General features: G+C 43.6%; 2 protein-coding genes and 1 long non-coding RNA gene across 3 annotated transcripts in view; 2 read left to right on the forward strand and 1 right to left on the reverse strand.

Annotated features, from left to right (window-relative positions):
- LOC139579779 (scavenger receptor cysteine-rich domain-containing protein DMBT1-like) overlaps positions 1–27,649 on the reverse strand; it is a 260,129-nt gene that overhangs the window by 124,372 nt on the left and 108,108 nt on the right. The gene's annotated exons all lie outside the window — the stretch shown is intronic.
- Positions 5,927–27,649, forward strand: part of LOC139577936 (T-cell differentiation antigen CD6-like) — a 39,248-nt gene continuing 17,525 nt past the window's right edge. Inside the window, exons 1-2 of the mRNA XM_071405057.1 lie at positions 5,927–5,987; positions 6,154–6,432. Of these exons, the coding sequence (XP_071261158.1) occupies positions 5,927–5,987; positions 6,154–6,432 (340 nt within the window). The remainder of the gene's footprint in view (positions 5,988–6,153; positions 6,433–27,649) is intronic.
- On the forward strand, positions 22,954–27,589 carry LOC139577771 (uncharacterized). Its single transcript, XR_011675405.1, has 2 exons — positions 22,954–23,103; positions 26,012–27,589. It is a non-coding gene; the product is annotated as an uncharacterized lncRNA (long non-coding RNA).

Genomic DNA, 27,649 nt, shown 5'->3' on the forward strand with positions numbered 1-27,649 from the left:
TGTTAGTGCGTCCTAGATCAATACAACCTGTACGTGTTCCTGAGAGACTCACCTTTCCATAGTGGGGTCATGTTAGTGTGTCCTAGATCAATACAACCTGTACGTGTTCCTGAGAGACTCACCTTTCCATAGTGGGGTCATGTTAGTGTGTCCTAGATCAATACAACCTGTACGTGTTCCTGAGAGACTCACCTTTCCATAGTGGGGTCATGTTAGTGTGTCCTAGATCAATACAACCTGTACGTGTTCCTGAGAGACTCACCTTTCCATAGTGGGGTCATGTTAGTGTGTCCTAGATCAATACAACCTGTACGTGTTCCTGAGAGACTCACCTTTCCATAGTGGGGTCATGTTAGTGTGTAGTCCAAACGGTTCTGACACTACAGACAGAAGTTGTCAGATGGACTTTATGACTTCAGACGATGCTTATGGGGTCGTAGAGCAAAACGGAGAACATCATCGTGTTCCTGAGTCTCATCTTTCCACAGTTTACAGGCCAAACTGATCGGACGTTACAGATTTCCACACGGCTGCAGAAATAGTAGGCTAAAGGTTAAATTGTAAATGAAAAGAGCATCTACCAAACATGGATTGTGTGTGTGGGGGTACAGAGATGTGGTAGTCATATAATAATCATGCTGTGGTCTACATTTAGTTCATCATCAAGCAGACCAGATCATTAGAGATGGTGGGAGAGCCTGTTAGGCTGTTTAAAATGGAACAATATCATTTATATACTGTAGCATGAGACTAATACCTCTATATACATTTAAACAGGATTTGAGTGACGTTTTCTAAATTGTTTAATAATAAATATATATATATATATATATATAATACATTTTCAATGAGACATCATGGTGTGTCCATCAATTTAAATCCCAACTTGTAAGGAAAGTATAAATAATAAAAATCCACAATGTATTGGACAGGCCTATGAGGTCTAAAGGTCTGTCTTTCCAAGACATTCTGTTCATCTGCAAGCAGACCTGATGATTCTAGATGGTGGGAGAGCCTGTTATTTAAAATGGAAGAATATAACTTACTGTAGCCTATATAATGTAACAATGACAATAATCCCTTCATATATACTGTAGTTGAAGGTTTCTTTAGTGTCATAAAAAGTGTTGATTAAAACAAATCAGGATGTTTGGTGGATGGATTCAGTGTAGATGTTCTGCTGTGTATCGAGGGGTTTATATGAAAGTGGTAGATTTGTAATTCTTTACAAGAGAAAGTTCTGGATTACTTTTCTTTGGGTGACCTCAGGCTACGGTCTTTGACAATTCAGCTACTTTGTTAACAGTCCTACAACTGTCACCTCATGTAACAACTGATTTACTTAACTAAAGGCACATCTCAATATGTGGTCCAGGTGCCTTAGTGTTCCTATAAAAACCTGTGTCCAAACTCAGCATTAAATAGTATCTAATCAGAATAGTGTACAGAGATAAGTTATTGCACCTATTGAAATGTAATGTGTTTTTTAGTGTTTATTCTGTTGCATTAAAAAAGTCACTGTTGCCTATTAGATCAATATCAGTGTGAACACGTCTGATTGGACTAGATCCATGTTGAGGTGAGACACGTCTGATTGGACTAGATCCATGTTGAGGTGAGACACGTCTGATTGGACTAGATCCATGTTGAGGTGAGACACGTCTGATTGGACTAGATCCATGTTGAGGTGAGACACGTCTGATTGGACTAGATCCATGTTGAGGTGAGACACGTCTGATTGGACTAGATCCATGTTGAGGTGAGACACGTCTGATTGGACTAGACCCATGTTGAGGTGAGACACGTCTGATTGTACTAGATCCATGTTGAGGTGAGACACGTCTGATTGGACTAGATCCATGTTGAGGTGAGACACGTCTGATTGGACTAGATCCATGTTGAGGTGAGACACGTCTGATTGGACTAGATCCATGTTGAGGTGAGACACGTCTGATTGGACTAGATCCATGTTGAGGTGAGACACGTCTGATTGGACTAGATCCATGTTGAGGTGAGACACGTCTGATTGGACTAGATCCATGTTGCGGTGAGACACGTCTGATTGGACTAGATCCATGTTGAGGTGAGACGTCTGATTGGACTAGATCCATGTTGAGAGGGGAGGGGGTAAAGACAAGAGGGTGAGAAGAGAAGAGGAGACTGGAGGGGGGATAAGAGAAAAGGAGAGGAGGAGAAGAAAGAGAAGAGAGGAGGAAAGGGGAGGAGAGGAGAAGAGAGGGAGAGAAGAGGAGAATAGAGTGTCAAAAGAGGAGAAGAGAGGGGCAGAAGTGGGGAAGGGGAGAAGAGGAGAGGAGAGGGTTGGAGAAGAGGAGAGGAGAGGGAGAAGAGAGAGGAGAGGGTTGGAGAAGAGGAGAGGTGGAGAAGAGGAGAGGGGAGAAGAGGAGAGAGGGAGAAGTGGAGAAGAGAGATGGAGAAGAGGAAAGGGGGGAGAAGAGGAGAGGGAGAGGAGAAGAGAGGGGGAGAAGAGATGGGGGAAATTGGAGAAGAGATGAGGAGAAGAGAGGGGGAGAAGAGAAGGGTAGAGGTGGAGAAGAGAGGGGGACAAGAGGAGAAGAAAGGGGGAGGAGAGGAGAGGGGAGGGAGAGGGAGAGGAGGGAGAAGAGGAGATTGTGAGAAGGGGGGAGAAGAGGAGTGGAGGGAGAATGAGAGGGGGAGAAGAGGAGAATAGAGTATCAAAAGAGGAGAAGAGAGGGGCAGAAGTGGGGAAGGGGAGGAGAGGAGAGGGTCTGCGAAGATGAGAGGGGGAGAAGATGAGAGGGTTGGAGAAGAGGAGAGGTAGAGGAGAAGAGAGGGGAGGTGTGGAGAGGGGGGAGAAGATGAGAGGTGCAGAAGAGGAGAGGGGAGAAGGGGGGAGAAGATTAGAAGAGAGAGGAAGAGAAGGAAGAGGGGAGGGGAGAGGAGAAGAGGAGAGGGTGAAAAGAGGAGAGGAGAAGAGATGAGGGGGAGAGGGGGAGAAGAGATGAGGGGGAGAAGAGGAGAGGAGTGGAGAAGATGAGAGGGGAAGAAAAGAAGAGGGGGAGAAGAGGAGTGGGAGAAGAGATGGGGAGAAGAGGAGAAGAGAGGGGGAGGAGAGGAGAAGAGATGGGGGAACGAGAGGGGGGGAAGAGGAGAAGAGATGGGGGAAAGAGGAGAAGAGAATGGTAGAGGTGGAGAAGAGAAGATGAGAGGGGGAGAAGAGTAGAGGGGGGAGGGAAGAGAGGGGGAGAGGAGAAGAGATGGAGAAAATAGGGGGAAAAGAGTAGAGGGGGGAGGGGAAGAGAGGGGGAGAGGAGAAGAGATGGGTAGAAGAGGAGAAAATAGGGGGAAAAGAGGAGAGGACAGGGGGACAAGAGGAGAGGAGAGGGTTGGAGAAGATGAGAGGGGAAGAAGAGTAGAGTAGAGGGGGGAGGGGAGAAGAGGAGATGGGGGAGAAGAGGAGCAAAAGAGGAGAAGAGAGGGGGCGGTGTGGAGAGGGGGAGAATAGGGGAGGGGGAGAAGAGAAGAGTAGATGAGATGGGGGAGAAGAGGAGAAGAGAGGGGGAGAAGAGGAGAGAAGAGAAGATGAGAGGGGGAGAAGAGAAGAGAGAGGGCGGAGAGGAGAAGAGAGGGGTAGAAGAGGAGAAGATAGGGGGAAAAGAGGAGAGGAGAGGGTTGGAGAAGAGGAGAGGGGAAGAAGAGTAGAGGAGAGGGGAGGGGAGATTAGGAGAGGGGAGAATAGAAGAGGGGGAGGAGAGGTGGAGAGGGGGAGGGGAGAAGAGGGGGAGAAGAGGAGATGGGGAGGTGTGGAGAGGGGGGAGAATAGGAGAGCGGGGAGGGGGAGAAGAGTAGATGAGATGGGGAGAAGAGGAGAATTGAAGAGAGGAGAAGAGAGGAGGAGAAGAGAGGGGGAGAAGAGGAGAAGAGAGGGGGAGAAGAAGGGTAGAGGTGGAGAAGAGGAGAAAGGAGGGGGAGCTGGGAGAGGGGGATGAGTGAAGAGGGGCAAAAGAGGAGAAGAGAGGGGGAGGTGTGGAGAAGAGAGGGGGAGAAGAGGAGAAGAGAGGGGGAGAAGAGGAGAAGAGAGGGGGAGAAGAAGGGTGGAGAAGAGGAGAAAGGAGGGGGAGCTGGGAGAGGGGGATGAGTGTAGAGGAGAGGAGAGCGGGGTGGAGAAGGGAGGGGCAGAAGAGGAGAAGAGAGGGGGAAAAGAGGAGAGGAGGAGAAGAGGAAAGGATGAGAAGAGGAGAGGGGGGAAAGAGGAGAAGAGAGGGGGAGAAGAGTAGAAGCGAGGGGGAGAAGAGGAGAGGAAAGGGGGAGGAGAAGAGAGAGAGGGAGAAGAGGGGTGGAAGAGATGAGAATAGAGGGAGAAGAGCGTGCGAGGTGAAGTGTGGGTGGAGAGGAGTAGACAAGAGGGGCAGAAGAGGAGAAGGGAGGGGGAGAAGAGGATTAGAGAGGGGGAGAAGGGGGGTAGAAGAGAGTGAGAGAAAAGGAGAAGAGGGGGGAGAAAGGGAGAAGATTAGAGGGGAGAAGAGAAGATGGAGAGAGGGGGAGAAGAGGAGACGAGAGGGGCAGAAGAGGAGAAGAGAGGGGAAGATTAGTAGAAGAGAGAGGGAGAAGAGGAGTAGAGAGAGGGAGAAGAGGAGTAGAGAGAGGGAGAAGAGGAGTAGAGAGAGGGAGAAGAGGAGTGGAGAAGAGGAGTAGAGAGGGAGAAGAGGGGTAGAGAGAGGGAGAAGAGGAGTAGAGAGGATGATAAGAGGAGAAGTGAGGGGGAGGAGGGGAGAGGAATAGGAGAGGGGGGAGAAGAGGAGAGGGGAGGGGAGGAGATGGGCAGATGAGGAGAGGCGGGGGAGAGGAGAGAAGAAGGGATAAGAGGAGTTGGGGGATTATGAAATTTGACCGTCTGACATGGAAAGGTGGTATCCTATGATGTTGCCATGTTGAAAGTCACTGAGCGCTTCATTAAAGCCATTCTACTGACAATGTTTGTCTATGGAGATTGCATGGCTGAGTGCTTGATTTAATACATCTGTCAGGATGGGGTGTGGCTGAAATAGAATCCACTAATTTGAAGGGTGTCCACATACTTTTGTATATATAGTGTATGTACACATGGGTGTTGTTGCACAATACCAACAATAAGCCTGTCTTCCCCATCACATCATGAAAGGTCATGTTGATGTTCATTTAACCTCTGTTTCTCTCTTCCTCTGACTCCTCCCTTTCTCCGCTGTCTCTCTCTTCCTCTGACTCCTCCCTTTCTCCTCTGTCTCTCTCTTCCTCTGACTCCTCCCTTTCTCCTCTGTCTCTCTCTTCCTCTGACTCCTCCCTTTCTCCTCTGTCTCTCTCTTCCTCTGACTCCTCCCTTTCTCCTTTGTTTCTCTCTATCTCTCTGTCTCTTTCTCCTCTGTCTCTCTCTTTCTCCTCAGATCTCCAGGCTCAAAGCGTCAGTCCACCAGGTAGGTAGAGTATAAATCTACAGTGATTATAGCAGTTCAATATTAGTAAACTTTATTATCCCACATGGAGAAATTCATGTGTCCATACAAACCATTCTAAAACCCAATAACAAGTAGTGTTTTATGGAACTACTAATACTTGTCAACCACAAAGCATTACTGCTGTTAGAATAACAGAATCACTGTCATCATCTGTCCTCACCACTGTGTTTTCCTCTCTGCTGTTTACAGCTGAACTCTCAGTCAGACTGGTGAATGGGACCACTTCCTGTTCTGGGAGTGTGGAAGTCTTCTACAGAGGAGAGTGGTCAGGTCTATGTTTTATGTGGTGGTGGAGCATGATGATAGAGACTAAGGTTGTGTGTAGAGAGCTGGACTGTGGGAATCCTGTAGCTGAATCTAGAGGACCTCTGATTGAAGATGGAAGAAGAGGAGTCAGACTATTGAGTTGTGATGGAGATGAGTCTTCTATTAGACAGTGTGTCATCAGAGGAAAAATGCAAATCAATTACTTAAAAATCATACAATGTGATTTTCTGGATTTTTGTTTTAGATTCCGTCTCTCACAGTTGAAGTGTACCTATGATAAGAATTACAGACCTCTACATGCTTTGTAAGTAGGAAAACCTGCAAAATCGGCAGTGTATCAAATACTTGTTCTCCCACTGTAGGTGAGTTTTAGTGAGAAAATAGTAAGATTACTGTCTCTCTTTTCTTTTCTCAGAGCCTGATGATGTGAGGCTGGTGGGAGGAGGCAGTCGCTGTGCTGGTGGAGTGGAGCGGTACGACCAGGGAGAGTGGAGGACTGTGGGAACTGAGGACAGGAACCAGGAGGATGTAGCTGCAGTAGTGTGTAGACAGCTGGGTTGTGGCTCCACTGTTTCAGTACTACCTGTAAACACCACTAGGGGGTTTGAAGCTTACTGTTCTGGGTCTGAGCATGTACTGAGGGAGTGTAGAAGATATGATGATCTCCTTCCTGGACTCACAGTGATCTGCTCAGGTATTAACAAGACACACTATATGGCCAAAAGTATGTGCACATCAGTGGAGTCGGCTATTTCAGCCACACCTGTTGCTGACGGGTATATAAAATCAAGCACACAACCATGCAATCTCCATAGACAAACATTGGCAGTAGAATGGACTCACTGAAGATATCAGTGACTTTCAACGTGTCACGTCTAGGAGCAACAACGGCTCAGCCGTGAAGTGGTAGACAACACAAGCTGACAGAACGGACCGCCGGGTGTTGAACCACGTAGAGCGTAAAAATAATCCTCTGTTGTAAAACTCACTGCTGAGTTCCACATACTTTTGTCCATGTATTATATCTCCTTCCTGGACTCACAGTGATCTGCTCAGGAAATATCAACATATTATAATTATATTCAACTGATTTCCTTCATTCATACAACTTCCTCTGCACCTCTCATGATGACTGTTTAGCTTGTCAGTCTGCTTTGCAAAATATATCACTCAGTCAAGTAGGAATGAAATACAACTTAAATATCCCAGAATGCTTTTGTATGTGAGTGTTATCTCAGTGAACGTCTCTACTCACTACCACTGTCACATGTCATGTTATTGTCATATCTAAATGAGGAAAGTAGTTGAGGAGCTACGTTTTCTTTTTCTCTCCTCTTGTTCCAGATGTCCTGCTTAAGCCTGATATCAACATATGTTGTCTCAGTGACTGTAGGCCCACTACTCATTTTGCCCTGTGAGGGAGGGTGGCTGGCACTGTTACATGCTGATGTTATTGTCATATCTATAGGAAACTAGTTGAAGAGGTTTTTCTTCTTCTCTTTTATTGTTACAGATCTCCTGGTCCAGCCTGATATCTCCCTGACTGACTCAATGGGAGGGGTCTCCAGGGGCCACCAGGGGCCCGAGGTGTTCAGGGGCTACAGCTTCACCATCACCTGCTCCACTCAGCCACAGTACCAAGGAGGCTCCTTCCTCCTCACGTTCACCGGCTCCAACAGAACCCAGGCCCAGCCAGCTGTCAATCACTCTGCTGCCTTCCTCTTCCCTGCTGCAGATGACTCCCACCAAGGGAACTACAGCTGTGTTTATGACAATTATGTTTTCTCTCATAACTTCTCCTCTGAGAGTGAGCTCCTCTCCCTCACCATCACAGGTAACAACCAGAATTATAACTTTGTCATTGACAGATTTCCCACAGATCTATGTGATGATGATCAGTCCCCTCATCAAAGGTGTTTCTGTTTGCAGCCTCTCCTCTGCCAGCCTTCATCATCAGACACGTTGTAGTGCTGCTGATCCTACTGACAACCATCACCACCTCCTACCTGTACTACAAGGTAAAGACATTTACTCAGACGTTACAAGTCATTTAAACTAGAGAGAGAGGGGGAGAGGGAGAGGGTGAGGGGGAGAGGGAGGGAGAGGGTGAGGAGGAGAGGGAGGGAGAGAGAATGGAGATACTAGAGAGTAAATGTCTGACTGTTGGTGCTGTGTCTCCCTAGCCCACCAGGAGGCAGAAGAGAGTGAACAGGGTGAGCAGCATGGATCTTTATGTCAATGCCATGGAGATGGTCTCTCTGAGCTCCAGAGCTGAAGCTGGACCGGGAGAGGAGAGAGCAGCCCAGGGGACGGAGTAGGAGTAGAATGAAGCTGATCCTACATGCTGATCTTAGGTCAGTTTTGTGTTTTAAATCGATGGTCATCAGTGGACTGGTGTTTAAAATGTGGTGACAAAGTGGTTCTAATTTTTAATAACAAGTTCAGAATTATTTTATCTGTCTAGAACCTTGGAAGGAATCTAAAAGGAGTGACTGCAACCACCATTATTCCTTTTAGTTTGGTTTTTACCACCAGAGAAACATGGGGTTCTGGGTAACATGGGGTTTTGGGTAACATGGGGTTTTGGGTAACATGGTGTTTTGGGTAACATGGGGTTTTGGTAACATGGGGTTCTGGGTAACATGGGGTTTTGGTAACATGGGGTTCTGGGTAACATGGGGTTCTGAGTAACATGGGGTTTTGGGTAACATGGGGTTTTGGGTAACATGGGGTTTTGGGTAACATGGGGTTCTGGGTAACATGGGGTTTTGGGTAACATGGGGTTTTGGGTAACATGGGGTTTTGGGTAACATGGGCTTTTGGGTAACATGGGGTTTTGGGTAACATGGGGTTTTGGGTAACATGGGCTTTTGGGTAACATGGGGTTCTGGGTAACATGGGGTTTTGGGTAACATGGGGTTTTGGGTAACATGGGGTTTTGGGTAACATGGGGTTCTGGGTAACATGGGGTTTTGGGTAACATGGGGTTTTGGGTAACATGGGGTTTTGGGTAACATGGGGTTCTGGGTAACATGGGGTTTTGGGTAACATGGGGTTTTGGGTAACATGGGCTTTTGGGTAACATGGGGTTTTGGGTAACATGGGGTTTTGGGTAACATGGGGTTTTGGGTAACATGGGCTTTTGGGTAACATGGGGTTTTGGGTAACATGGGGTTTTGGGTAACATGGGGTTTTGGGTAACATGGGGTTTTGGGTAAACTTGGGGTTTTGATTATTTTAAGTGAGTAGCTCAATTACGTCTGTTTTGTGTTCCAGAATGTATTGCTTTTACTTTTGTCTTCATGTCTTTATCTTATTTAGTGTCTCTTAGATTCTTTATCTTATTTAGTGTCTCTTAGATTCTTTATCTTATTTAGTGTCTCTTAGATTCTTTATCTTATTTAGTGTCTCTTAGATTCTTTATCTTATTTAGTGTCTCTTAGATTCTTTATCTTGAAGTGTCTCCATTATTAGTTCATGTATTATTATAATCATCTGTTCATTCTTTGTATTTTGAAACATTTTTTAATAAAGGGGTTTGTTGTTGTTGTTTACCTCTCATGATGTTATTGATTATAAATGTTATGATATTGATTATGATGTAGATTATTGTCATGATGTTTCTCTCTAAACTGCCATGTAACCAACTGAATGGTTGGTTTCCCCCAATGGTGGAACAAACTCCCTCACGACGCCAGGACAGCGGAGTCAATCACCACCTTCCGGAGACACCTGAAACCCCACCTCTTTAAGGAATACCTAGGATAGGATAAAGTAATCCTTCTGACCCCCCCCCCCCCCCCCTTAAAAGATTTAGATGCACTATTGTAAAGTGGCTGTTCCACTGGATGTCATAAGGTGAATGCACCAATTTGTAAGTCACTCTGGATAAGAGCGTCTGCTAAATGACTTAAATGTAAATGAATGCTTTTAATAAAATTACAGGCTGTCAGTCTTGTGTGATTCCCCTCTTGGACAGACTACAACATACAGTATGAATTAATTGAGATCAGTCTGTGTGATTCTCCTCTTGGACAGACTACACCATACAGTATGAATTAACTGAGATCAGTCTGTGTGATTCCCCTCTTGGACAGACTACAACATACAGTATGAATTAACTGAGATCAGTCTGTGTGATTCTCCTCTTGGACAGACTACAACATACAGTATGAATTAACTGAGATCAGTCTGTGTGATTCCCCTCTTGGACAGACTACAACATACAGTATGAATTAACTGAGATCAGTCTGTGTGATTCCCCTCTTGGACAGAATACAACATACAGTATGAATTAACTGAGATCAGTCTGTGTGATTGTTGTCCTGGTGTGTAGTTATTTATCCTCCATAGACTATGATGTATTGTTGTCCTGGTGTGTAGTTATTTATCCTCCACATAGACTATGATGTATTGTTGTCCTGGTGTGTAGTTATTTATCCTCCACATAGACTATGATGTATTGTTGTCCTGGTGTGTAGTTATTTATCCTCCACATAGACTATGATGTATTGTTGTCCTGGTGTGTAGTTATTTATCCTCCACATAGACTATGATGTATTGTTGTCCTGGTGTGTAGTTATTTATCCTCCACATAGACTGTGATGTATTGTTGTCCTGGTGTGTAGTTATTCATCCTCCATAGACTATGATGTATTGTTGTTCTGGTGTGTAGTTATTTATCCTCCACATAGACTATGATGTATTGTTGTCCTGGTGTGTAGTTATTTATCCTCCACATAGACTATGATGTATTGTTGTCCTGGTGTGTAGTTATTTATCCTCCACATAGACTATGATGTATTGTTGTCCTGGTGTGTAGTTATTTATCCTCCACATAGACTATGATGTATTGTTGTCCTGGTGTGTAGTTATTTATCCTCCATAGACTATGATGTATTGTTGTCCTGGTGTGTAGTTATTTATCCTCCATAGACTATGATGTATTGTTGTCCTGGTGTGTAGTTATTTATCCTCCATAGATTATGATGTATTGTTGTCCTGGTGTGTAGTTATTTATCCTCCATAGACTATGATGTATTGTTGTCCTGGTGTGTAGTTATTTATCCTCCACATAGACTATGATGTAATGTTGTCCTGGTGTGTAGTTATTTATCCTCCATAGACTATGATGTATTGTTGTCCTGGTGTGTAGTTATTTATCCTCCACATAGACTATGATGTATTGTTGTCCTGGTGTGTAGTTATTTATCCTCCATAGACTATGATGTATTGTTGTCCTGGTGTGTAGTTATTTATCCTCCATAGACTATGATGTATTGTTGTCCTGGTGTGTAGTTATTTATCCTCCATAGACTATGATGTATTGTTGTTCTGGTGTGTAGTTATTTATCCTCCATAGACTATGATGTATTGTTGTCCTGGTGTGTAGTTATTTATCCTCCATAGACTATGATGTATTGTTGTTCTGGTGTGTAGTTATTTATCCTCCACATAGACTATGATGTATTGTTGTCCTGGTGTGTAGTTATTTATCCTCCACATAGACTATGATGTATTGTTGTCCTGGTGTGTAGTTATTTATCCTCCACATAGACTATGATGTATTGTTGTCCTGGTGTGTAGTTATTTATCCTCCACATAGACTATGATGTATTGTTGTCCTGGTGTGTAGTTATTTATCCTCCACATAGACTATGATATATTGTTGTCCTGGTGTGTAGTTATTTATCCTCCACATAGACTATGATGTATTGTTGTCCTGGTGTGTAGTTATTTATCCTCCACATAGACTATGATGTATTGTTGTCCTGGTGTGTAGTTATTTATCCTCCACATAGACTATGATGTATTGTTGTCCTGGTGTGTAGTTATTTATCCTCCATAGACCATGATGTATTGTTGTCCTGGTGTTTAGTTATTTATCCTCCACATAGACTATGATGTATTGTTGTCCTGGTGTGTAGTTATTTATCCTCCACATAGACTATGATGTATTGTTGTTCTGGTGTGTAGTTATTTATCCTCCACATAGACTATGATGTATTGTTGTCCTGGTGTGTAGTTATTTATCCTCCATAGACTATGATGTATTGTTGTCCTGGTGTGTAGTTATTTATCCTCCATAGACTATGATGTATTGTTGTCCTGGTGTGTAGTTATTTATCCTCCACATAGACTATGATGTATTGTTGTCCTGGTGTGTAGTTATTTATCCTCCATAGACTATGATGTATTGTTGTCCTGGTGTGTAGTTATTTATCCTCCATAGACTATGATGTATTGTTGTCCTGGTGTGTAGTTATTTATCCTCCACATAGACTATGATGTATTGTTGTCCTGGTGTGTAGTTATTTATCCTCCATAGACTATGATGTATTGTTGTTCCGGTGTGTAGTTATTTATCCTCCACATAGACTATGATGTATTGTTGTCCTGGTGTGTAGTTATTTATCCTCCATAGACTATGCTGTATTGTTGTCCTGGTGTGTAGTTATTTATCCTCCACATAGACTATGATGTATTGTTGTCCTGATGTGTAGTTATTTATCCTCCATAGACTATGATGTATTGTTGTCCTGGTGTGTAGTTATTTATCCTCCACATAGACTATGATGTATTGTTGTCCTGGTGTGTAGTTATTTATCCTCCACATAGACTATGATGTATTGTTGTCCTGGTGTGTAGTTATTTATCCTCCACATAGACTATGATGTATTGTTGTCCTGGTGTGTAGTTATTTATCCTCCACATAGACTATGATGTATTGTTGTCCTGATGTGTAGTTATTTATCCTCCATAGACTATGATGTATTGTTGTCCTGGTGTGTAGTTATTTATCCTCCACATAGACTATGATGTATTGTTGTCCTGGTGTGTAGTTATTTATCCTCCACATAGACTATGATGTATTGTTGTCCTGGTGTGTAGTTATTTATCCTCCACATAGACTATGATGTATTGTTGTCCTGGTGTGTAGTTATTTATCCTCCATAGACTATGATGTATTGTTGTCCTGGTGTGTAGTTATTTATCCTCCACATAGACTATGATGTATTGTTGTTCTGGTGTGTAGTTATTTATCCTCCATAGTCTATGATGTATTGTTGTCCTGGTGTGTAGTTATTTATCCTCCACATAGACTATGATGTATTGTTGTCCTGATGTGTAGTTATTTATCCTCCATAGACTATGATGTATTGTTGTCCTGGTGTGTAGTTATTTATCCTCCACATAGACTATGATGTATTGTTGTCCTGGTGTGTAGTTATTTATCCTCCATAGACTATGATGTATTGTTGTCCTGGTGTGTAGTTATTTATCCTCCACATAGACTATGATGTATTATTGTCCTGGTGTGTAGTTATTTATCCTCCATAGACTATGATGTATTGTTGTCCTGGTGTGTAGTTATTTATCCTCCACATAGACTATGATGTATTGTTGTCCTGGTGTGTAGTTATTTATCCTCCACATAGACTATGATGTATTGTTGTCCTGGTGTGTAGTTATTTATCCTCCATAGACTATGATGTATTGTTGTCCTGGTGTGTAGTTATTTATCCTCCATAGACTATGATGTATTGTTGTCCTGGTGTGTAGTTATTTATCCTCCACATAGACTATGATGTATTGTTGTCCTGGTGTGTAGTTATTTATCCTCCACATAGACTATGATGTATTGTTGTTCTGGTGTGTAGTTATTTATCCTCCACATAGACTATGATGTATTGTTGTGTGTGTGTGTGTGTGTGTGTGTGTGTGTGTGTGTGTGTGTGTGTGTGTGTGTGTGTGTGTGTGTGTGTGTGTGTGTGTGTGTGTGTGTGTGTGTGTGTGTGTGTGTGTGTGTGTGTGTGTGTGTGTGTGTGTGTGTGTGTGTGTGTGTGTGTGTGTGTGTGTGTGTGTGTGTGTGTGTGTGTGTGTGTGTGTGTGTGTGTGTGTGTGTGTGTGTGTGTGTGTGTGTGTGTGTGTGTGTGTGTGTGTGTGTGTGTGTGTGTGTGTGTGTGTGTGTGTGTGTGTGTGTGTGTGTGTGTGTGTGTGTGTGTGTGTGTGTGTGTGTGTGTGTGTGTGTGTGTGTGTGTGTGTGTGTGTGTGTGTGTGTGTGTGTGTGTGTGTGTGTGTGTGTGTGTGTGTGTGTGTGTGTGTGTGTGTGTGTGTGTGTGTGTGTGTGTGTGTGTGTGTGTGTGTGTGTGTGTGTGTGTGTGTGTGTGTGTGTGTGTGTGTGTGTGTGTGTGTGTGTGTGTGTGTGTGTGTGTGTGTGTGTGTGTGTGTGTGTGTGTGTGTGTGTGTGTGTGTGTGTGTGTGTGTGTGTGTGTGTGTGTGTGTGTGTGTGTGTGTGTGTGTGTGTGTGTGTGTGTGTGTGTGTGTGTGTGTGTGTGTGTGTGTGTGTGTGTGTGTGTGTGTGTGTGTGTGTGTGTGTGTGTGTGTGTGTGTGTGTGTGTGTGTGTGTGTGTGTGTGTGTGTGTGTGTGTGTGTGTGTGTGTGTGTGTGTGTGTGTGTGTGTGTGTGTGTGTGTGTGTGTGTGTGTGTGTGTGTGTGTGTGTGTGTGTGTGTGTGTGTGTGTGTGTGTGTGTGTGTGTGTGTGTGTGTGTGTGTGTGTGTGTGTGTGTGTGTGTGTGTGTGTGTGTGTGTGTGTGTGTGTGTGTGTGTGTGTGTGTGTGTGTGTGTGTGTGTGTGTGTGTGTGTGTGTGTGTGTGTGTGTGTGTGTGTGTGTGTGTGTGTGTGTGTGTGTGTGTGTGTGTGTGTGTGTGTGTGTGTGTGACCATGTCTGGTCAGGGTCCAGAAGTCACCCACCAACCCTGGCTTTGCAGGATTTTGTTCAGGACCACCACTGAAACGCCTGAAGTATTTTGCACTTCGCTCCGCAGGTAGTATAACTTTTCATTTCATTATAGTACAACGGTTTGATTTGTCTGATCTTAGCAATTTCTACTTAGCTAGCTACATAGCCGTCTTTGTATCAAAGATAATTGCGTAATTATCGTAATTCGTCATCCTAACGTAGTCAACACTGCTATCTGGCCAGCAGCTAACCAGCTAGCCGGCTAGCAAACGTCCACTGTCTACCGAATAGCAGCACTGTAGAAACTATTACACTCAACTATTACACTTTGCTGTCTTCGTATCCAAGATAATTGTGTAGTTTAGAGTGTGTAGTTTTAGAGTGATTATCTTAATTTACCGAGGTTAGCTAGCCAGCTATTTGTCGTCCTTAACGTAGGAAACACTGCTAGCTAGCCAACAGCTAGCCAACGTCTACCGAATAGAACTTCCGCATTCAACAACCCGGTCGCATTCCGCTTCGCTCCACAGGTAGTATCACATTTCATTTCATTTCATTACAGTACAACGGTTTGATTTGTTTGATCGTAGCTAGCTACATAGCCGTCTTTGTATCAAAGATAATTGTGTAGTTTAGAGCGATTTTCTAGGTTAGCTAGCCAGCTATTTTCGTCCTTTTAACGTAACGTAACGTAATCAACACTGCTAGCTAGCCAGCTAGCCACCGAATAGCAGCACTGTAGAAACTATTACACTCAACGGAACGACTTGATTAGTGTAGTGTTAGCTAGCTACATAGTTGTCTTTGCTGTCTTTGTATCTAAGATAACTGTGGAGTCTAGAGTAATTTCGGTTAGCTAGCCAGCTATTTTCATCCGCTGCGCTGCCGTTCTCCTACCTAGTCAACACTGCTAGTCAACACTGCTAACACTGCTAACACTGCTAGCTAGCCAACTTCTACCGAATAGCAGCACTATAGAAACTATAGAAACACTATAGAAACTATTCGCCACCTGGTCATCAGAAGGGTCATAGAAACTATTACATTACAACGGAACGATTTGATTAGTGTAGTGTTAGCTAGCTACATAGTTGTCTTTGCTGTCCTTGTTCTAAGACAATTGTGTAGTTAAGACTAATTATCTAGCCAGTTACCTGGCCAGCTACACTTTCAAACAAAGTCAACAACGCAGCCACTGCTAGCTAGCCTACTTCAGCAGTACTGTATCGTTTTAATCATTTTAGTCAATAAGATTTTTGCTACGTAAGCTTAACTTTCTGAACATTTGAGACGTGTAGTCCACTTGTCATTCCAATCTCCTTTGCATTAGCGTAGCCTCTTCTGTAGCCTGTCAACTATGTGTCTGTCTATCCCTGTTCTCTCCTCTCTGCACAGACCATACAAACGCTTCACACCGCGTGGCCGCGGCCACCCTAACCTGGTGGTCCCAGCGCGCACGACCCACGTGGAGTTCCAGGTCTCCGGTAGCCTCTGGAACTGCCGATCTGCGGCCAACAAGGCAGAGTTCATCTCAGCCTACGCTTCCCTCCAGTCCCTCGACTTCTTGGCACTGACGGAAACATGGATCACCACAGATAACACTGCTACTCCTACTGCTCTCTCTTCGTCCGCCCACGTGTTCTCGCACACCCCGAGAGCTTCTGGTCAGCGGGGTGGTGGCACCGGGATCCTCATCTCTCCCAAGTGGTCATTCTCTCTTTCTCCCCTTACCCATCTGTCTATCGCCTCCTTTGAATTCCATGCTGTCACAGTTACCAGCCCTTTCAAGCTTAACATCCTTATCATTTATCGCCCTCCAGGTTCCCTCGGAGAGTTCATCAATGAGCTTGATGCCTTGATAAGCTCCTTTCCTGAGGACGGCTCACCTCTCACAGTTCTGGGCGACTTTAACCTCCCCACGTCTACCTTTGACTCATTCCTCTCTGCCTCCTTCTTTCCACTCCTCTCCTCTTTTGACCTCACCCTCTCACCTTCCCCCCCTACTCACAAGGCAGGCAATACGCTTGACCTCATCTTTACTAGATGCTGTTCTTCCACTAACCTCATTGCAACTCCCCTCCAAGTCTCCGACCACTACCTTGTATCCTTTTCCCTCTCGCTCTCATCCAACACTTCCCACACTGCCCCTACTTGGATGGTATCGCGCCGTCCCAACCTTCGCTCTCTCTCCCCCGCTACTCTCTCCTCTTCCATCCTATCATCTCTTCCCTCTGCTCAAACCTTCTCCAACCTATCTCCTGATTCTGCCTCCTCAACCCTCCTCTCCTCCCTTTCTGCATCCTTTGACTCTCTATGTCCCCTATCCTCCAGGCCGGCTCGGTCCTCCCCTCCCGCTCCGTGGCTCGACGACTCATTGCGAGCTCACAGAACAGGGCTCCGGGCAGCCGAGCGGAAATGGAGGAAAACTCGCCTCCCTGCGGACCTGGCATCCTTTCACTCCCTCCTCTCTACATTTTCCTCTTCTGTCTCTGCTGCTAAAGCCACTTTCTACCACTCTAGATTCCAAGCATCTGCCTCTAACCCTAGGAAGCTCTTTGCCACCTTCTCCTCCCTCCTGAATCCTCCTCCCCCTCCCCCCCCCCTCCCTCTCTGCAGATGACTTCGTCAACCATTTTGAAAAGAAGGTCGACGACATCCGATCCTCGTTTGCTAAGTCAAACGACACCGCTGGTTCTGCTCACACTGCCCTACCCTGTGCTCTGACCTCTTTCTCCCCTCTCTCTCCAGATGAAATCTCGCGTCTTGTGACGGCCGGCCGCCCAACAACCTGCCCGCTTGACCCTATCCCCTCCTCTCTTCTCCAGACCATTTCCGGAGACCTTCTCCCTTACCTCACCTCGCTCATCAACTCATCCCTGACCGCTGGCTACGTCCCTTCCGTCTTCAAGAGAGCGAGAGTTGCACCCCTTCTGAAAAAACCTACACTCGATCCCTCCGATGTCAACAACTACAGACCAGTATCCCTTCTTTCTTTTCTCTCCAAAACTCTTGAACGTGCCGTCCTTGGCCAGCTCTCCTGCTATCTCTCTCAGAATGACCTTCTTGATCCAAATCAGTCAGGTTTCAAGACTAGTCATTCAACTGAGACTGCTCTTCTCTGTATCACGGAGGCGCTCCGCACTGCTAAAGCTAACTCTCTCTCCTCTGCTCTCATCCTTCTAGACCTATCGGCTGCCTTCGATACTGTGAACCATCAGATCCTCCTTTCCACCCTCTCCGAGTTGGGCATCTCCGGCGCGGCCCACGCTTGGATTGCGTCCTACCTGACAGGTCGCTCCTACCAGGTGGCGTGGCGAGAATCTGTCTCCTCACCACGTGCTCTCACCACTGGTGTCCCCCAGGGCTCTGTTATAGGCCCTCTCCTATTCTCGCTATACACCAAGTCACTTGGCTCTGTCATAACCTCACATGGTCTCTCCTATCATTGCTATGCAGACGACACACAATTAATCTTCTCCTTTCCCCCTTCTGATGACCAGGTGGCGAATCGCATCTCTGCATGTCTGGCAGACATATCAGTGTGGATGACGGATCACCACCTCAAGCTGAACCTCGGCAAGACGGAGCTGCTCTTCCTCCCGGGGAAGGACTGCCCGTTCCATGATCTCGCCATCACGGTTGACAACTCCATTGTGTCCTCCTCCCAGAGCGCTAAGAACCTTGGCGTGATCCTGGACAACACCCTGTCGTTCTCAACTAACATCAAGGCGGTGGCCCGTTCCTGTAGGTTCATGCTCTACAACATCCGCAGAGTACGACCCTGCCTCACACAGGAAGCGGCGCAGGTCCTAATCCAGGCACTTGTCATCTCCCGTCTGGATTACTGCAACTCGCTGTTGGCTGGGCTCCCTGCCTGTGCCATTAAACCCCTACAACTCATCCAGAACGCCGCAGCCCGTCTGGTGTTCAACCTTCCCAAGTTCTCTCACGTCACCCCGCTCCTCCGCTCTCTCCACTGGCTTCCAGTTGAAGCTCGCATCCGCTACAAGACCATGGTGCTTGCCTACGGAGCTGTGAGGGGAACGGCACCTCAGTACCTTCAGGCTCTGATCAGGCCCTACACCCAAACAAGGGCACTGCGTTCATCCACCTCTGGCCTGCTCGCCTCCCTACCACTGAGGAAGTACAGTTCCCGCTCAGCCCAGTCAAAACTGTTCGCTGCTCTGGCCCCCCAATGGTGGAACAAACTCCCTCACGACGCCAGGACAGCGGAGTCAATCACCACCTTCCGGAGACACCTGAAACCCCACCTCTTTAAGGAATACCTAGGATAGGATAAAGTTATCCTTCTGATCCCCCCCCCTTAAAAGATTTAGATGCACTATTGTAAAGTGGCTGTTCCACTGGATGTCATAAGGTGAATGCACCAATTTGTAAGTCGCTCTGGATAAGAGCGTCTGCTAAATGACTTAAATGTAATGTAAATGTAAGTAAAATGGTCTAATCATAAAGGATTTGATGATATATTGATTGATTGGTATTTGTTGAAGTGGTGCTGGGCTGGGGAAACGTCTGCATACCTGGGCTGGGGAAACGTCTGCATACCTGGACTGTGCCCCAATAATCTCTCCTTCCTCCCAAAGTGTGCACTTGTTCACTTCCCTTCATGGACAGGACTTGACAGGAATTGATTAGTTTGGAAACTCATGCTATAACCTACGCCTTCACCAATCCAATGCTTTTACACTTTATGGGGAGTAGTGAACGAGTGCACATGTCAGGAACCAGTAAATACTTTTGGGAAGCACCCCTACCCAGGCCGGAGGTACTCCAAATTGACCATTGTCAAAGGGCGCCTTTTAATTCTAAAGTGCTCTATTCTGGAATATTAACTGGCGTTTGTCGCCCCCTTGTGGAAATAACCTATTTATGATCTCACTCTATAGATACCTCTGCAGTTTGTACCTCGCAGCACACCGTACAAATAGTTGGGGTTAGAAGCCTGTATTACCGTTCTGTTAGCAGCAGGATAATATGCTGGCAGCACAACATCAGATTATTTTCTTCTAAATAAGAGTCCTCCTGCAAAGACAAAATCAACTTTGAGAATATCGATTATTTTAGCACTGTAGTTCAGTACAACTGTTTTTCACAGCATTTCAACCACTTTTGAAACAAATAAATGGATAATTTGACGTATTTTAATATTGTATTATTTATACCGGCATATATTTTGAAAGTTTCCAAACTAAATACTGGTATGTTGAAAGCTGTTGTGTAGGTCAGTGGTGTAGTGCTGCCTGGAGAAGTGGGTACACAGTACTCTAATTTAGTAAAACATTTTCCAAACGGCCCAGAGAAGGAAAGGCACCCTGTGTGAAAAGCATGAGAAACAGTGATATACACTCTGAATGACCTAAAATGATGAATCCCATATTGGTCTTTCACAGTCAGGCCAACCCAAGCTGTACTGTTCAGTAGGATAATAGTAGACCAACCCAAGCTGTACTGTTCAGTAGGATAATAGTAGACCAACCCAAGCTGTACTGTTCAGTAGGATAATAGTAGACCAACCCAAGCTGTACTGTTCAGTAGGATAATAGTAGACCAACCCAAGCTGTACTGTTCAGTAGGACAATAGTAGACCAACCCAAGCTGTACTGTTCAGTAGGACAATAGTAGACCAACCCAAGCTGTACTGGTCAGTAGGATAATAGTAGACCAACCCAAGCTGTACTGTTCAGTAGGATAATAGTAGACCAACCCAAGCTGTACTGTTCAGTAGGATAATAGTAGACCAACCCAAGCTGTACTGTTCAGTAGGATAATAGTAGACCAACCCAAGCTGTACTGTTCAGTAGGATAATAGTCGACCAACCCAAGATGTACTGTTCAGTAGGATAATAGTAGACCAACCCAAGCTGTACTGTTCAGTAGGATAATAGTAGACCAACCCAAGCTGTACTGTTCAGTAGGATAATAGTAGACCAACCCAAGCTGTACTGTTCAGTAGGATAATAGTAGACCAACCCAAGCTGTACTGGTCAGTAGGATAATAGTAGACCAACCCAAGCTGTACTGTTCAGTAGGATAATAGTAGACCAACCCAAGCTGTACTGTTCAGTAGGATAATAGTAGACCAACCCAAGCTGTACTGTTCAGTAGGATAATAGTAGACCAACCCAAGCTGTACTGTTCAGTAGGATAATAGTAGACCAACCCAAGCTGTACTGTTCAGTAGGACAATAGTAGACCAACCCAAGCTGTACTGGTCAGTAGGATAATAGTAGACCAACCCAAGCTGTACTGTTCAGTAGGATAATAGTAGACCAACCCAAGCTGTACTGTTCAGTAGGATAATAGTAGACCAACCCAAGCTGTACTGTTCAGTAGGATAATAGTAGACCAACCCAAGCTGTACTGTTCAGTAGGATAATAGTCGACCAACCCAAGCTGTACTGTTCAGTAGGATAATAGTAGACCAACCCAAGCTGTACTGTTCAGTAGGATAATAGTAGACCAACCCAAGCTGTACTGTTCAGTAGGATAATAGTAGACCAACCCAAGCTGTACTGTTCAGTAGGATAATAGTAGACCAACCCAAGCTGTACTGGTCAGTAGGATAATAGTAGACCAACCCAAGCTGTACTGTTCAGTAGGATAATAGTAGACCAACCCAAGCTGTACTGGTCAGTAGGATAATAGTAAACCAACCCAAGCTGTACTGTTCAGTAGGATAATAGTAGACCAACCCAAGCTGTACTGTTCAGTAGGATAATAGTAGACCAACCCAAGCTGTACTGTTCAGTAGGATAATAGTAGACCAACCCAAGCTGTACTGTTCAGTAGGATAATAGTAGACCAACCCAAGCTGTACTGTTCAGTAGGATAATAGTAGACCAACCCAAGTTGTACTGGTCAGTAGGATAATAGTAGACCAACCCAAGCTGTACTGTTCAGTAGGATAATAGTAGACCAACCCAAGCTGTACTGTTCAGTATGATAATAGTAGACCAACCCAAGCTGTACTGTTCAGTAGGATAATAGTAGACCAACCCAAGCTGTACTGTTCAGTAGGATAATAGTAGACCAACCCAAGCTGTACTGTTCAGTAGGATAATAGTAGACCAACCCAAGTTGTACTGTTCAGAAGGATAATAGTAGACCAACCCAAGCTGTACTGTTCAGTAGGATAATAGTAGACCAACCCAAGCTGTACTGTTCAGTAGGATAATAGTACACAAACCCAAGCTGTACTGTTCAGTAGGATAATAGTAGACCAACCCAAGCTGTATTGGTCAGTAGGATAATAGTATTACTATTATTGAAACAGAGAAACTGAGACAGAAATTCACAGGTTTCAAAATTTCTCATTTTTTTCAGGCTTTTGTTCTCAAAGTATGACTTTTATTAAACAGAAAAACAATACAATTGTATGTTCTAAGTCCATAATAATGCTTAAACCACATCAGGAGACCACAATTGAGGTTTGGGAAAAATCTAAGAAATTTAGATTTTTGAGAGTAGTTCCCCTTTAATTCAAGTGTGCAGGCACCTAGCACTATTGTTGGATTAGCAGTGTTTCTGTAGTACAGGCACCTAGCACTATTGTTTAGTTAGCAGTGTTTATATAGGACAGGCACCTAGCACTATTGGTTGGATTAGCAGTGTTTCTGTAGTACAGGCACCTAGCACTATTGTTGGATTAGCAGTGTTTCTGTAGTACAGGCACCTAGCACTATTGTTGGATTAGCAGTGTTTCTGTAGTACAGGCACCTAGCACTATTGTTGGATTAGCAGTATTTCTGTAGTACAGGCACCTAGCACTATTGTTGGATTAGCAGTGTTTCTGTAGTACAGGCACCTAGCACTATTGTTGGATTAGCAGTGTTTCTGTAGTACAGGCACCTAGCACTGTTGTTGGATTAGCAGTGTTTCTGTAGTACAGACACCTGGTGTAACCAACTTCACATAGCCGCCCAGAAGAAAGGCACACGGACACCCACACTTCAGGTTGACTCAGTTTTTATCTGCAGTAAAAGATATCAAACAGTGATGACAGGCATTGACAGGACAGTCACATGTTCACTGCTCTCAGACTGAATCCACAAAGTGATTGTATAGTATACATGCGATGTGTTTAGAAAATAATAAATACAGGAAAGTATACCTGCAGTAAAATAAATCAAACAGTGATGACAGGCACTGACAGGACAGTCACAGCCACACGTTCACTGGTTAGGTAGGACACAAGATATGTTAGATAGGAGCAACAGTAGTGATACATGGTTAGGTAGGACACAAGATATCTGTTAGATAGTAGCAACAGTAGTGATACATGGTTAGGTAGGACTGTTTACTGATCTCCTCTCCATTCTAGCACCATACGTTCTGTTGTTTACTGATCTCCTCTCCATTCTAGCACCATACGTTCTGTTGTTTACTGATCTCCTCTCCATTCTAGCACCATACGTTCTGTTGTTTACTGATCTCCTCTCCATTCTAGCACAATATGTTCTCAGAAGCTGGACAGCATATGAATAGAATCCATCTTCTCTCACCCTCTACCCTCAAGACCTACATCACACAAGATGCTTCAGAAAAACAACAACTGTAACGAATGTTGCCGGGATAAGGAGAAGAGGACCAAGGTGCAGCGTGGTAAGTATTCAGAATACGTTTAATAAATATGAACACTTGTACAAAAACAACAGACGAACAGTTCCGCAAGGTGCAATACACAAAACAGAAAACAACACAAACACAGGTGGGAACAGGCTACCTAAGTATGGTTCTCAATCAGAGACAACGATTGACAGCTGCCTCTGATTGGGAACCATACCAGGCCAAACACATAGAAATACAACACACAGAACAAAACATAGAATGAAAAACATAGTATGCCCACCCTAACTCAGGCCCTGACCAAACCAAAATAGAGACATAAAAAGGAACTAAGGTCAGGACGTGACAACAACAACAAGCTGGTGAAGTTGCTACCCAACAGGAACAACCATGACAACAACAACAACAACAAGCTGGTGAAGTTGCTACCCAACAGGAACAACCATGACAACAACAACAACAACAAGCTGGTGAAGTTGCTACCCAACAGGAACAACCATGACAACAACAACAAGCTGGTGAAGTTGCTACCCAACAGGAACAACCATGACAACAACAACAACAACAAGCTGGTGAAGTTGCTACCCAACAGGAACAACCATGACAACAACAACAACAACAACAAGCTGGTGAAGTTGCTACCCAACAGGAACAACCATGACAACAACAACAACAACAAGCTGATGAAGTTGCTACCCAACAGGAACAACCATGACAACAACAACAAGCTGGTGAAGTTGCTACCCAACAGGAACAACCATGACAACAACAACAAGCTGGTGAAGTTGCTACCCAACAGGAACAACCATGACAACAACAACAACAAGCTGGTGAAGTTGCTACCCAACAGGAACAACCATGACAACAACAACAAGCTGATGAAGTTGCTACCCAACAGGAACAACCATGACAACAACAACAAGCTGGTGAAGTTGCTACCCAACAGGAACAACCATGACAACAACAACAAGCTGGTGAAGTTGCTACCCAACAGGATGTTTAAGGTATATATTCTACCAAGTGTTAATGTCAGCACCATGGATGTTTAAGTTATATAGTCTACCAAGTGTTAATGTCTCCACCATGGATGTTTAAGTTATATAGTCTACCAAGTGTTAATGTCTCCACCATGGATGTTTAAGTTATATAGTCTACCAAGTGTTAATGTCTCCACCATGGATGTTTAAGTTATATATTCTACCAAGTGTTAATGTCACCACCATGGATGTTTAAGTTATATATTCTACCAAGTGTTAATGTCACCACCATGGATGTTTAAGTTATATATTCTACCAAGTGTTAATGTCACCACCATGGATGTTTAAGTTATATAGTCTACCAAGTGTTAATGTCTCCACCATGGATGTTTAAGTTATATATTCTACCAAGTGTTAATGTCACCACCATGGATGTTTAAGTTATATATTCTACCAAGTGTTAATGTCACCACCATGGATGTTTAAGTTATATAGTCTACCAAGTGTCAATGTCTCCACCATGGATGTTTAAGTTATATATTCTACCAAGTGTTAATGTCACCACCATGGATGTTTAAGTTATATATTCTACCAAGTGTTAATGTCACCACCATGGATGTTTAAGTTATATAGTCTACCAAGTGTTAATGTCACCACCATGGATGTTTAAGTTATATAGTCTACCAAGTGTTAATGTCTCCACCATGGATGTTTAAGTTATATAGTCTACCAAGTGTTAATGTCTCCACCATGGATGTTTAAGTTATATAGTCTACCAAGTGTTAATGTCTCCACCATGGATGTTTAAGTTATATAGTCTACCAAGTGTTAATGTCACCACCATGGATGTTTAAGTTATATAGTCTACCAAGTGTTAATGTCAGCACCATGGATGTTTAAGTTATATAGTCTACCAAGTGTTAATGTCTCCACCATGGATGTTTAAGTTATATATTCTACCAAGTGTTAATGTCTCCACCATGGATGTTTAAGTTATATAGTCTACCAAGTGTTAATGTCTCCACCATGGATGTTTAAGGTATATATTCTACCAAGTGTTAATGTCAGCACCATGGATGTTTAAGTTATATATTCTACCAAGTGTTAATGTCAGCACCATGGATGTTTAAGTTATATAGTCTACCAAGTGTTAATGTCTCCACCATGGATGTTTAAGTTATATATTCTACCAAGTGTTAATGTCACCACCATGGATGTTTAAGTTATATAGCCTACCAAGTGTTAATGTCACTGTAGGGGGTGGGTCTCAGAGACCCTCCCCATTGTTAATTAAGGGACTTTAAGATTGCTGGGCAACACGGACTTTCAACTCTGTTGGCCGGGGTTGGGGTAGCAGGGAGGATGGCATGGCCAGCTGTTGGGAAATGCTTATTGAAATTTTAGACTATCATGGATTTATCGGTTAATGTCACTGCAGGGGGTGGGTCCCAGAGACCCTCCCCATTATTGATTAAGGGGACCTTAAGATTCATATGTTTTGCTGCAGGCCTTATAATAGATACTGTTGCTATGTGTCTAAACTCTGCCACTATACGTTGTACAAGCATCTATATTAGTCTTTGTGGTTAAGCTCTGGCTGTTGTGAGAGTGTGCTTGCAGGCTGGGTTTGAGTCAGACTGAAACTAGATAAAGAGAAGTAACCACTGTCTGGTTTTGACATGTTGATCTTGTGTGACAGTGGACAATGCTAATGAATTCACATAAGCTACTGTACTAGGTTGTCTTATAAGGTAACCTCAGCTTATTGATACACACATTGACGTAGGTGATTATACCACTAGAGAGTGATCACATGTATATAATCAGCTGTGTCCTGAGGTGGGGTGCAGAACTTACTCTGAAACACACATGCTGTGTTCCCGTTGTCAACTTGTCTGCAACTGCATTAATAAATGAATGATTTATTTACTTAAAGATAATGTCTGACTACTGATTTCACCAATAAGCAAATGATTGACAAGGAACAAGGATCCTGCCCCGACATCACCACCATGGATGTTTAAGTTATATAGTCTACCAAGTGTTAATGTCACCACCATGGATGTTTAAGTTATATATTCTACCAAGTGTTAATGTCTCCACCATGGATGTTTAAGTTATATAGTCTACCAAGTGTTAATGTCACCACCATGGATGTTTAAGTTATATAGTCTACCAAGTGTTAATGTCACCACCATGGAGGTTTAAGTTATATAGTCTACCAAGTGTTAATGTCACCACCATGGATGTTTAAGTTATATAGTCTACCAAGTGTTAATGTCACCACCATGGATGTTTAAGTTATATAGTCTACCAAGTGTTAATGTTACCACCATGGATGTTTAAGTTATATATTCTACCAAGTGTTAATGTCACCACCATGGATGTTTAAGTTATATATTCTACCAAGTGTTAATGTCACCACCATGGATGTTTAAGTTATATATTCTACCAAGTGTTAATGTCACCACCATGGATGTTTAAGTTATATAGTCTACCAAGTGTTAATGTCACCACCATGGATGTTTAAGTTATATATTCTACCAAGTGTTAATGTCACCACCATGGATGTTTAAGTTATATAGTCTACCAAGTGTTAATGTCACCACCATGGATGTTTAAGTTATATATTCTACCAAGTGTTAATGTCACCACCATGGATGTTTAAGTTATATAGTCTACCAAGTGTTAATGTCACCACCATGGATGTTTAAGTTATATAGTCTACCAAGTGTTAATGTCTCCACCATGGATGTTTAAGTTATATAGTCTACCAAGTGTTAATGTCACCACCATGGATGTTTAAGTTATATATTCTACCAAGTGTTAATGTCACCACCATGGATGTTTAAGTTATATATTCTACCAAGTGTTAATGTCACCACCATGGATGTTTAAGGTATATAGTCTACCAAGTGTTAATGTTACCACCATGGATGTTTAAGTTATATAGTCTACCAAGTGTTAATGTCACCACCATGGATGTTTAAGTTATATATTCTACCAAGTGTTAATGTCACCACCATGGATGTTTAAGGTATATAGTCTACCAAGTGTTAATGTTACCACCATGGATGTTTAAGTTATATAGTCTACCAAGTGTTAATGTCACCACCATGGATGTTTAAGTTATATATTCTACCAAGTGTTAATGTCACCACCATGGATGTTTAAGTTATATAGTCTACCAAGTGTTAATGTTACCACCATGGATGTTTAAGTTATATAGTCTACCAAGTGTTAATGTCACCACCATGGATGTTTAAGTTATATAGTCTACCAAGTGTTAATGTCTCCACCATGGATGTTTAAGTTATATATTCTACCAAGTGTTAATGTCACCACCATGGATGTTTAAGTTATATAGTCTACCAAGTGTTAATGTCACCACCATGGATGTTTAAGTTATATATTCTACCAAGTGTTAATTTCTATCCTACTGTGATACTTGTGAGTTGATGTGATGTTATGATGATTTCTAACAGATACACCTTGATGTTGTTTTGTCCTTTTCTTATTCTACTTGAATAAACTCAAGACTTGAATGTAGTTTGTAGTCATTTACTTCCATATAGGGTCGTTGTTTACAGACACAGCTGTAGGCT

The sequence above is a fragment of the Salvelinus alpinus genome, chromosome 6 (genome assembly GCF_045679555.1).
Source record: "Salvelinus alpinus chromosome 6, SLU_Salpinus.1, whole genome shotgun sequence".
NCBI lineage: Eukaryota > Metazoa > Chordata > Actinopteri > Salmoniformes > Salmonidae > Salvelinus > Salvelinus alpinus.